This window comes from Heterocephalus glaber, unplaced genomic scaffold (genome assembly GCF_053883595.1).
Source record: "Heterocephalus glaber isolate CG9 unplaced genomic scaffold, H.glaber_assembly_v1.0 deba00000818, whole genome shotgun sequence".
In the NCBI taxonomy this organism is placed as follows: Eukaryota; Metazoa; Chordata; class Mammalia; order Rodentia; family Bathyergidae; genus Heterocephalus; species Heterocephalus glaber.
In genome coordinates, this window is record NW_028258164.1 from 616,315 (window position 1) to 629,468 (window position 13,154).

General features: G+C 38.1%; 1 protein-coding gene across 5 annotated transcripts in view; it reads left to right on the plus strand.

Annotated features, from left to right (window-relative positions):
* Positions 1-13,154, plus strand: part of Kcnq5 (potassium voltage-gated channel subfamily Q member 5) — a 478,936-nt gene that overhangs the window by 315,101 nt on the left and 150,681 nt on the right. For all 5 annotated transcript variants that reach the window (XM_004863988.3, XM_004863990.3, XM_004863991.3 and 2 more), the window contains one exon: positions 7,594-7,684. In XM_004863988.3, coding sequence (XP_004864045.1) covers positions 7,594-7,684 — 91 coding nt within the window. The remainder of the gene's footprint in view (positions 1-7,593; positions 7,685-13,154) is intronic.

Consider the following 13,154-nt stretch of genomic DNA (forward strand, 5'->3'; position numbering starts at 1 on the left):
GGAGTGGATAAAAATATAATCAAAGGCCTGCCTTTCTACTAAACTAAAAGCCCTGTTGGAGCATGGATCCCCCATGCCTGAAATCCCAGTGCCTGCTGCAGTATCTCTAAATATTTGTGACTAATACAATACTGAAAAGATGAAATAATGACAGAATAATGCAAAAAGTTCAGGAGCAAAGTTCACCCCCAAAACATGTACTTCCATGTTAATACTGAATCTAAGCTCATATCCATTCACACAAATTACACATTCACCTCTGAGGTTCCTAGCAGACAAGTCAAGGTGAAAAATACATTAAAAGATCACCACTCTCACCTTAGAACTTCATCCTTTTTTCCAGAAACAACATAGATTTTTTTTGAAGTAAAATATTGACACAGATTTTTCATAGGATGCCTCATTGAGCTAACAGAATGTAAAATGTTGAGAAACTCTTAAAATACAGCAAGTTGGTTGACTGCCCTTTACTTCTTCTAAAGGAGATAGCAGAAAACCAAACACAGTTTAGTGTAATTAATTCAGGGACCAAAATAGGGCAGTCCGAAGACACAAACTGACAGTGCTCAGGTTTGTTCAGGGCCTGTGGTGTAATAGGCTGCATATCCTTAACAGAATCCTTTTCGAAAACACACTTTTGCTAAAAGCTGGGGAGTGGGAAGTTTGAACCCAGATTCTCTGGCAGTAGTGTCTCCTTACACTGGAGGAGGATGGATCTGAGGCTCACTTCAATAACAAAGTGAGAAAATTCACTCAAAGTGAGAACAGCGACAAGGACAACAGATCTGGACATTGTTCTATCGGGGAACTAGACAGCAGACTCGGCTTGATGTTTCATCTGATGATGGATGGGGAAGTCATGATGAGGTGGAGCTTGAATATCTGAAGAGCCCTCTTAGGGTTGTGGGCACCATCCCCCTGAGGTGCAGGGCCTGATGAAAGAGCAATGAGTAAGGTCGCAGAGTAGGAGGGTTGACAGGGGGTAGGGGGTGAGATGGTTTTCCAGAAGTAGAGCTGTCTATCACAGGCCTGTGCTGCCTTGGAATGGTAGGCAGGCATTGGGTGCTGGAGAGTTCCAAGAGAAACTGCACAACTCTCTATGTATGGTGTTTTAAAAGTAACTTCTGCTTGGGAAGTTGAGGAAGACTCAAATGGCTGCATGGATTCCTGATCCTGGGTGCAAATCAGGAATCAGAGTTTGCCTCGTGTCTGTGTTTGCAGATTCCAGACTCTGGTCCAAGGAAGACCCTGGAACTAGTTCTGAGTTCTCTTGCTATGTTCTGGCTCATTTCCATTAGCCACCATCCAGTGCAAAGCACACTAAATAAGCAGAAAATGCTATTTCCCACGCTCTCTGGTTTCCTCTTAACACCACACTTAAAATGCACATTTCATTTTTAAGAAATGTTGGCTGATGGCCCTCTTCTTAAGGCTTCACAAAGATTACAGTGATAGTTTTCATTGATTAGAGTCTTTAGTAATATTTAGAGCTCAATGTACTTACGCAGAATTATTTGGTGTTTTTAGTCAAATATTCCAAATCACCATTAAAGAAAACAAAATGCCATATTTAATATTTGTTGATTTTCAGTGGAAGCTGAGGTGTACTGTGAGCAGATTTCAAGCTCAAACTGAACTTCTCTTATGGAGAAACTATTTAAAAAGGACATTTTACAAAGCACTAAGTTTGGAAAAACACATAGATTTAGGATTCAGGAAAAGAAACAGTGAGCTCCAGCCCTTTGTTCTCTAGGAAGAGGTTTTGATTTCATGAGGTGGTTTGTCCTACAATAAGTGCACGGGTCATCTGTGGCCACCAACACCAGCATGCATGCTCCAGTCCTCATAATTCATGATGCCCTCACTAGGTCGCCCATCAAGTGTACTGGAATGTAGACTTCATCAAAGCAAAACTTAAAAATTTATGAAAAGTCAGAGGCAGGGTTGAATTTCCTCTGGAAATTATTTCCAAAGAACTATTCTCTTAAAAGATTCCACATCTAACCTGTGTGCGGTGTTGCCTACTTGTATTCTTAACTGCTCAGGAGACTGAAGCAAAAGGACCACAAAATTTGAGCCCAGCCTGAGGAACTTGGTGAAATCTTGTCTCAGAATTTTAAACATAGTGAAAAGTGCTGGGAATATAGCTCAGAGTGTCCCTTGGTTCAGTCCCCATTACAAAACAAGATTCTGTATCTACTTCTTATTAGTACTCTTTATGTAATCCTATGATTCCTCTTCCAAAGCTTCTCAATAAGTGCAAGGACAAGTGACTTACACATGGAAAGTTCTATCATGCAAAGTCTATAGTTCACAAAAATATTTGCGTAGAGCATCTTCTCCATAGAAATTTGTGGCTGCATCAGCCAGCCAAGCCCACTTTGTGTCTAGCTAAGCTCAGGGAGAGGTCCACTGTAGCCATCAGCTCCATTTCTCCTTTGTTCATTGCATCATTCACAATTACTTGTGAGTGGCTGGAATTGTGTGTTTGCATGAAAGAAGATAATGCAATTGGCTACGGTTCACAGGATGAAGAATCAGCAGAGCTCTTCTGAGTATGCTGTTCTCACTTGTTTTTATTTCTACCTAATTGAACCTGTGCTTGAAGCAGGTGCTTTGGTACCTGGACATTCCTCAGGCTTCTAATGAAATTAAATTTGACAAGTTGAGTTTTAGCCTACCAGGAAAGTAGATGGTAGTTTTAGGAACTAAACCTAGAAGCCTTTGAACAGGACCTTTTTTTCACCAACGCCCTTCTCCTCTTACAATAAACTGTGCCTTCCAAAGAAGTTTTGGATAAAAAGTTGGATCAAAGTAAACTTCTTCAGAAGCAAAACATAAATGATTGCTCCAAGTAAAATAAAGGCCAGTAGCAATTACAGAATTATTTTCAAGAAATATGTTTCATATAACACCTTAGGATTCATGTATAAAAGAAAAACTGTCAATATTTTTAAACTGATCATAAAACGTAGCACAGTAAGCTGTTTATGGCTGTCAAATGGGCTATTCGCCAGCTACCAGTCCAAACTCCATAATCTTCCACTGCAATGTGGGATGTGTGTGTGTGTGTGTATGTGTGTGTAAACATCCGTGGACCCTTCATTAGTCTGGTAACAACTATAAACCATTTCTCAGATCAATATTTTTAAATGCCTGTGATTATAATGGCATATTTTGAAATACATGTGATCACAAAATAAAAAATTATCTACACTGTAAAACAGTATAAAATATATAATTTTATGAGTGAGAAATTTATCAATACTCAAATACCATCATGACTTGTTGCCATGGATAGTAAAAAATAAAGGCATGATTTCTCCCATCCATACTTACAACCCACGAAGTTCTATGTGCAGCTGCCCTGGAGACTAAGGCCCCTAGATTAACACACCTCAGTCCAGGACTGCTGCCATCGCTCTCCCCTCTCAGGCAGCTCTACCACATCTCTCACCCATGGGACTGATGCAGTGGAGCAATGGTCAGTCATCAGCATGCACATATGTGCAGGGGACGCTCAGGTAGGCGTGTCAGCACAGACACCCAGCCCCAGCAGTGCACCGTATCGCTGCCAGTGAACCCAGTATCTGAATGCCATCACCTCAGAGAGCTCACCCTGTTTCAGTTCAGTGCTCCCAGAGCTAACTCACAGCAGAGTGTTTTCACTGCTGCTCCGCATGACACTACCACCACGGTCAGGAGATGGTCCTCAATATCCCTCCTGCTGTTTACCCAAACCTTATGTGCATGGTCTGCACCACTCCCAGGATAACATGGTTTACACTTTTCCCTTGCAAAAGTTTATTTCCCTATCTCCAACCAGACACTGTGCCCAAGATTTAACTTAAGTTTATATATATATATATATATATATATATATATATATATATATATATATCTACAACTGGATTGATCATCTTCTCTACAAAATCATTTTCTCTTCCTGACTTGTTAGGCTAGGCTAGTGTAGAGTAGGGGTTCAACAAGAGCAGATTTTGGATAGATGCGTTCCAAAAGGAGAGCACTGTACAATATGAGAAAGGCAGCAAGCTAAAAAACAAATGAGGTAAAATATTTTCTCACTATTTTGCAGAATAAATGTTATGGGGTTTGCAACCCAGTGTGATGCAAGTGGCTGGATTGTGAATCTGGAGCTGTGGTGGGGGAAGGTGCCTATTAATTGTGTGACCCACTAATGTTATTACTGCCCTGTTCAAAAATCTTCAGGGTCACCACACCATGTACAAAACTAGACACACACACCCTACCTACAATCTTATTTGCTTTCCAGCTGGTTACCTTGACTCATACCCTGCTGCTAGAATGTTCTCCAGAAACTTGAGCGTTCTTCTCCTTTCAACAGCCATCTCGGAAACCAACTTTTTAGGAAAACTTTCTTGATGCGCCCCTACTTTTCCTAAGAGAAAAGAATCTCTTCCTGCTTTCAGCCTCTGGGGTACTTTTCTTAGTGCTTGTCTTCCTATGCCTTTCATCATTATCCACTCTGTTCACCTTGAACATCTCCTGGAGATTTGTAATTCCTGAGGGTAGGGACTGGTTCATTTATCTTTGCATCTCTAGAAGTGCTTCTCATGCGTCTTTCATGAGTAGGATACTCAGTACTTGTCTGCAATTGAACTGAAATGATATCTATGCAAAAAACAGGCTTACAGGAATGGTCTGCCTGACACTTCTCACATATCACAGAGTAAGCTGGCTAGCACATGTTCACTAACTCTAACTTAATGATTGATGAGTAACTTCTAGTGACATTTTGCTTGCATGTGGCCTTGACCCATACAGTTTTCTGGACCAGAGGACCTTCCCCCAGGCTGTCCAGCTAACTCTTGCTCCAGAAAGTCTTCCCTAACCCCAGCTCACCCAGGCATGTAACCTGTGTGACCTCTGAACCCCATACTCACATAGCTGTCAAATTTGGTTTCACACTGTTGTCACTATCTTGAAATCCTTAATACTTTTTTAAAACAAGTCTCATATTTTCATACTGAAATGGAATCCATGAATTCAGCAGCCAGCACTGCCTACATCCCCTATGCCATCTGATCCTGGCATCCCCGGCACATCCCGTCAAAACATTTTCTGCATATGTCTGTCTACTTGTCTGTGTGCCTCAGTAGACTTTAAACACTGGGAAGGCAAAGAAAGAAAAGAAAAAGAAAAGCAAGAGGGAGGGAGGAAGGGAGAAAGGAATTCACTTTTATCATTATATCCACATAGCTCAAATTAGCATTGTATACTTAATCAGTATTTACTGATTGGATAAATGGGTGAATAATGGAAAAGAAGAGGGAATACACTAATTAATGTATCTGCCCATTCTTAAGCCCACTTGGACAACCGGAGTAATGGAGGTCTTTCACTTGCAGTCTTCAGATGACAGAAGGCTGATACAGAAACTATTCTAAAGAAAGATAATATTAGTTCAAAGAAGAAAGTGAGCAAAGCAGAGGCATGAAGAAAAATGATTAAACAGTTTGCAAATATTAATCTAGAAGGAGCCAGCAAAAAGATCTATTTTGGACACAAATATAGAGTCATGAAGCTACCATAGGATGGTCTTGGAGGAAAAGAGTATCGTTTTGGTTAAATGATCCCCTGCTCATGTTTCCTAATGTTCTCTGCTAATTCTGGACTCAACAGCCATTCCCTCAAAGGGACACACCAGTCACTGTCCTTATTTGGTACCAGGTCATCCTCCCAACCATGTTAGAGATCCCTGAATTTCATTTTCTCATTGCTAGTTTAGGGTCAGGTAGGATCATTGGATTTTGATAACTTGTTTACAATTTTTAGTCTAGTCAATTTAAAGTACAATTCAAAGTGTCCTGATTCATTTAGTTGCATTGATCAAAAGTATCATGAGTTACTTTTAAAATCATGTGCTGGGTTTTTTGATGACTAGTAGATTCCTTCCCTCCTGTTGGTGACGTGGTCTATTTGGAACAACACTTACTCCTCTCTCCATTTGAGGAGTTAGACAAGTATCTCCAAGACGTCCCACTGGGTTGAGAATGTGCTTGCCACCCTCCTCTCCGCATGCTTGCCCTCATCCTGAGTGTTCTGGGGGATGAGAGCCAACAACACATTGCTCCAACCACTTTCTGCTGCACGACCTCAGACAAGTTACAAAATACCCCTAATTCTCAGTGTGTACATCTGCACAATGGAAATAATGATATTTCTGTGTATGTTTGTGAGAAAAATGTGGGCAAATGCAGGGAAGGGGGGATAAGCATAGTCTTTTATTTTTTTGTACCAGGGATTGAACTCGGGACCTTGTGCTTGTGAGCCAGGCAGCAGAACCACTGAGCTAAATCCCTGGCCCAGGCATAGTTTCCACTATTCTGTGAATGGTAGTAATTATTATCAGCTCACAGAATCTGAGCAGTCAGAAGCTCCCATTCCAGTTCTCTGTTGCCATAGAAAGAAAGAAGGAATACATGGCATCAGTCAGAGGTCAGCAAAATTATTCTCTAAAGGGCCAGAGAGCAAATATTTCAGTCTTGTGAGCCAAACTATCTCTATTGCCACTACTCAGTTTTATAGTTGTAGCATGAAAGCAGTCTTAGACAGTACATACATGAATGGGTGCAGCTGTGCACCAATAAAACTTTATTTACAAAAAATAAATGTTAAGGGCTAAATTTGCTTCCCAGGCCATAATTAGCCAATCCCTACCTATAGGCCCTTGGGTTCTCTGAGTCCAATGTAGTAGAAAGACCTGTGAGATTTTTCAGGCAAGTCAAGGGAGGCAGGGATTAACTTCAGTGTCAGATGGAGGAACACAGAAACCAGTGTTTAAGTACTTATTGTATGACTTTCCAAGGAATACTTAAAAGTGAAAAGTACGGCTTAGAGCATTAGGTCAGGTTCTTAGTTTGTTTCGTTTGTCTTGCACTCAAGATAGTAACTTCAACTTTGAAACAGAACCTTCTCTTTTGTTAGACATTTTGCTTGGAGCTCAACTCCCCTTTGATATTGGAAGCTCCATGTTTCTAGAAATAAAGTCAGTAGGTTGACAGGTAGAAAATGCTTGCTCTTGACGTCTACTTAGAGGTCATTTCTCTTGCAATTTGACTATAAAGAAATGGATGGTACCTGGATAGCAAAGGAAATCATTCCCTTCCTTCTCTATTTTTATTAATATAAAAGGAAGACAGATGACAGTCCACTAGTAGTATCAGTTTGTCAGTGCTGCTAAACCTGAGGTGGAATCTGCTTCTTTGAAAGGACAGTCAGTTGCTACAGCATGAGTCCTCGGATAGGACAGTAAGAACCATTTTCTCAGCCTTTCCTAGGGTCCCTCCGTGGAGTTGTGTGGGAAATTCAGATACCTCAAACTGAACATGTAGACACAACATGGTATGTACACAGAATCACACATGCAACCTTTCCTTCATTCATAAAGTTGCAAAGCACCCCGATTTACATCGTATATCATAGTGGCTGGCACATACCAGGGGCTTTTATGATTTAACCTATGCCCATTCAAATGGGGCTGATGTTTTATTCGTTCTGTAGTGATAAGGTAAGGTTCTTACCAAATTTCTCTTTTTTGTTGTTTTACAGTTTTCTCCTTGTCTTTGGTTGCTTGATTTTGTCAGTGTTTTCTACCATCCCTGAGCATACAAAATTGGCCTCAAGTTGCCTCTTAATTCTGGTAAGTGAAACATTTGAACAAGAATGTGCATAAAGTTTATATAATTCTTTGTGCTATGCATTGTATCCCACAAAATGTTCGGTCTAGAAAAAAAAGTGTTACTGTGAAAGATGAAAGTTTCAAAGATCACTGAAACCTACTAGCTTAACCTGTAGTTAATCTTGCAGAAAATACAGAAATATTAAAGATCGCTATTATGTAGCAATATCTTTGGTCATAAGCACTTCATACAAAGAACACAATATTAGAAACAAGTTTTAATTATATTTACCTCTGCTAATGAAAATAATTATAAGAAGAGTCAGTGTCATGACTGCTTGCATTATTGCTAAAACCTAGAGTAGTGAGAATTTTCCAATAACTGCAGTTTAGTAGTAGCTAAGTGTAATTGACCAAGAACTATGAGAATATGGCACCTCATGAGAAAACAGAAGGTTCTTTCATGCTCTTTTCAAATAACAGACTGTATTATGAGTTTCCCTGGTAATGCAGTTACCTGGTGAGAAATTCTGCAGTTTTCTGTCTTTCCATTATGTTGTCAATCCTCAGCCTCGCAGAATTACTCAATTCACTTTCAAATGGAAAAAGTCCCTTAAATATTTTCATCTGAATTATTCTGGGACTTTTAAGCTCTTATACTTTCTATTGCAATGAAACTATAATACTGTATGCCCAAATTACACCTGATTGAAAGTTTGGTTCGTTTTCATCCATTTGACCTGCTCACGTAGCCCAAAATTATCAGACCTGACAGTCTCAGAACTGTCTGAATGAACTGGAACAGCTCACTTCTGTGAAGCCTAGTGGAATACAAAGGAGGAGAGATCATTTAGAATGTTTTATGTGCCCTAATAAACAGAGATGAGTTATGTACAGCAATAAGCATTTAATATGAGGAGAATGTCATTACTATGAAGGTGGAAACCAAAAGATGTCAACTCTTGTAACCTGAGAGGAAAGCAGATGCTTTTCCTACCTTGGCTTTCAGATGGTTTGTTTGTGCTTGGGGTTGCCAAGGCATCAAATCATCCAACCAACATTAGGAGGGAAACATCTTTGAGTCTGGAACAAATCTACCCCAATTTGTTTTCATACAAATTGTGCTCAGGGTATACTTCTAATGTTAATATTATAGTTACTGTTTCAAAATCCAAGGCAGAGAACAGATAAGCTGAAGAGCATATAAGGGATGTTTTCCATTTACAAGGTTTTCACTTGAGTGGTAAGTAGGCTCTTAGCCCCATCCACCCCTTTGATTGTAACAGGTGACCTCAGCCCCAGGTTGAAGGCACAGCACACTTTAGGTCTACACAATTAACTACATCCAGGAATTTTAGATTGAGAATATAAATCTGATTTTCAGACTTGGAAACATGAAAAACTGGATCTACTGCATGGCCAGTGATATACATTAGACATAAATCAATCATCAGGTAACCCAGGAAAAGGTTTCTTTCCTAACTACATCAAGAATTCAAAATGTTAGGTTACATCTTCCTAATCTCTGAAATGTAAATGCAGGCATTGCCAATGAGTTTCTATATATATGGTCCAAAGAAACCCATGTAACTACAAAGCCCAAAATTGATTAGAATTTTGACTTTAAAAAATGTTTTGAACAGTCAACAACTGATCAGTGTTTCATAACTGTAGTGTATTTTATCTATAAAAATGTACACACTGTCAATCATTGGGGGGGGTGCATTGGTAGAAACTGAACTCAGGACCTTGTCTCTGGTAGGCAAGAAGTGCTCTATTACTGAGATCCAATCTCAGCCCCAAAGTTGTCACTCTCCAATGCCTTTGGACTTAGCAAAGTAGAAAGGAGTCCCTCTGCTTTGTCCTCAACAATGTGCAGTTAGTGCTGCAAACAGGTATTTGCAGAAGGTGCTATATCATGTCTTTCCACGGGAAGAGAGTTTGCTAATTATCTTATTTTTGTGCTGTAGCTACACATGGTCAAAGCCATGCATTTTAAAGCCAAAGTGCATTCTAAAGACCTACCTAGAAATCTGTGGACTACTGCAAAGCTAAGATTTAACGGTGTTCTTCAACGATATTTCCTCTAAAAGCTGTGTTTTATTTAAGGAAAACAATTCAAATAGTATCTTTGGGTTTTTCTTTCTTTAGTTAGCAATTTAAAAAATCAGAAAACCTTGCATATTTTAATTTTTTCACAGTGAGTTAACATAGTATATCACAAAAATTCAATCAATTGTGGAACCCAACTTAAAGTCAATTTTGTATATTTTGCTATTGGTGTCCACTCAACACCACCAGTGGAATAAATTTAGAATGTCTATAAAATAATCACAATTCTATATTTTTGGAAGTCCTCATTTGTGTGTGTCTTTAGAAAATGTGATCATAAAGTGGTGAATGCTGCTGCCAAGCATCATCCAACAGAAAAGCAGGGTGGTAAAAAACATTATAGTGAGCCCTCATCCACCTTATTCACAGGATCTGTTACTGTATGACTTCTGGTTTTTCCCCCAAGACAAAATGGTAAATGTTTTAAATCCATTCAGGACATTGATGCAGCCATAAGAGTACCATTAAATAAAGGCATTTACAAAAGAGGACTTCTGGAAGTGCTTCAGAGAGGGAAAAGTATGATGGGATAGGTATCTTCAAAGTGAGGGGGATTAATAGTGATGTTTCTTTTACTTTAAAATATTTTTTAATTTAAACATGCTCTGTATTTTTCAATTACATCATATCTTCTCCATCCACAATGGGATAAAGTTAAATATTAAGAACAGAAATAAAAGTGGAATGGATCAAAGAAGAAATCACCAAAAAATTTAGAAAATACTTAGAAATGAATGAACTCAAAACACAATCTGTCAAAACTTACTGGACATGGTTAAAGCAGTGACAAGGAGGAAATTTATCACTTTACATTATCACATTAAAGAGCAACAAAGATCTCAAATCTGCAAGCTAGCTTTACAATTTATAGAACAAGAAAAAGAACCCAAAGCTAGCAGGAAAAAAGGAATAATAAAGAGTACAAACAGATACATGACATAGAGAAACAAAAATAAAGAAAACCAATAAAACCAAAAGTTTGTTCTTTGAAAACATCAGGAAAATTGACATATCTCTAGCTGCATGGAGTAAGAGAAAGAAAGAACAACTCAAATTAATGAAATCAGAAATTAAATGATCCTACAGAAACAGAATGGATTATGAGAGTACTATGAATGAGTTGAATAACTTAGATAGAATGAACAAATTCCAAGAAACATGAAACCTGCCAAGACTAAATCATGAAGAAACAGAAAATCCAAATAGATATGTAACTTGTAAGAAAATCCAACCAGTAATCAAAAATCTCCCCAAAAAAGGAAAGTGTGGAACCTTATGGCTTCACTGGTGAATTCTTATGAGTATTTAAAGAAACACCAATAATCAGTCTTTCAAAAAATTAAAGATGAGGGAACACTTTCTGATTCATGAACCACCATTCTCTTCATACCAATGCCATTACCTGAAAAGAAAAACACAGACTGATAGCCGTTATGAACATTGTTGTAAAAATCATCAACAGAATACTATTAAACCAAATTTAACAATATATTAAAGGATTATAGACAGTGACAAAAAGGATTTATTACTGGAATGCCAGATGAGTTCTAAATACAAAAAAATCAATCCGTGTAATTCACCATTATTAGCAGAATAAAGGAAAAAAACCATGATCTTTTCAATTGATGCAGAAAAGGCATTTGACAAAATTCTATACACTTTCATAATTAAAACAAAACACCAACAACAGCAACAAAAATCTTAACAAACTGATAGAAGGAAACTACTTCAACATTATAAAAGCTAAATATGGAAAACTGAGAACCAACATCATACTTATATGGCAAAAGAAAAAAGAGTTTCCTCTAAAATCAGGAACAAGGAACCTCCTTTTGCCACTCCTATTCAACATAGGACTAGAAGTTCTAACTAGAGCAATTAGGCAAGTAAAAGAAATAAAAGGCATCCAAATTGAAAAGGAAAAAGGAAAATTACCTCAATTTACAACTGATACAATACTACATGTAGAAAAACTCAAAAGATTCCATGAAAAAAATCCAAAAGACAATAAATGAACTCAACAAAGCAGCAAGATATAAAGTCAACCATAAAAGTCAATTGCATTTTCATACACTCACAATGAGCAACATGAAAAGAAAAATATGAAAACATTTCCATTTACAATAGCATCAAAAAAGAAAAAAATATTTAGGAGTTTACTTACCAAGAAGGTGAAAGTCTTATACAATGAAAACTACAAAACAAACCTAGAAAAAATTAAACAAGACATAAATAAATGGGAAAAAAATTCCCATGTCCATCAACATGTCATTATCAAGATGTCAATGCTACCCAAAATGATCTATAGATTATATGCAATCCCCAATAAAATCCAAAGGATGCATTTTTGCAGAAATACAAAAATTTATCATGAAATTTGTATGGAGTTTCAAGTGACCTTAAATATTCTAAGCAATTTTGAAAAAGAACAAAACTGGAGGACTCATGACACCTGACTTCAACAATGAAGCTACAGTGATCAAAATAGTGTGGCACTGGCATAAAGACATTCAGGTAGACCATGAAATGGTGGAGCCCAGAAATAAATTGGACTTCTGTATGTGGTATCATCAAATGATTTTTGTCTGGGGTGCCAACATTCAGTGAGAAGGGACAGTCTTTTTAACAAATGGTGCTAGAAAAACCCACATACAAGAGAATGAAGTTGAATCTTTACCTAATACCATATAAGAAAAAGTAACTTAAAATGGATGAAAGACCTAAATGTAAGACCTAAAACTATAAAACTTTTAGGAAAAAATATAGGGCAAAAATGTCATGGCATTGGATTTGACAACGATTTCTATCACCAGAAGCACAGGCAACAAAAGAAGAGATAGACCTATTGTACTTCATAAAAATTTTAAAATTTTGTGCAGCTTAAGACAGTATCAGTAGAGTAGAAATGTAACTCACAGAAAGGGAGAACATATCTGCAAATAATATATCCAATAAAGGATTCATATAGACAATATGTACTGAATTCCTGAAACCCAACATCAATAAAAATCCTGATTCAAAAAAGATCAAAGGACATGAATATATTTCTCTAAAGAAGATATACAAATGGACACTAAGAACAAGAAAAGATGCTCAACATCACTAATCATTAGAGGAATGCAGATCAGAGACAATAAGCTGTCACTTACCCTCATTGGGATGGCTATCAAAACACGGAAAACGATCATCCCAAGCTCCTAGGGCAGAGAAGCTGAGCCAGTCCCAGAACCCAGAAGGAAGCTCCCCCTCCGCCATCCCAAGCTCCTGGGCAGAGAAGCTGAGCTGATCCCAGCACCCTGAAGGAAGCTCCCCCACCACCATCCCAAGATCCTAGGGCAGAGAAGCTGAGCCAAGTGCACCAGAAGCACACCCCCCCTCC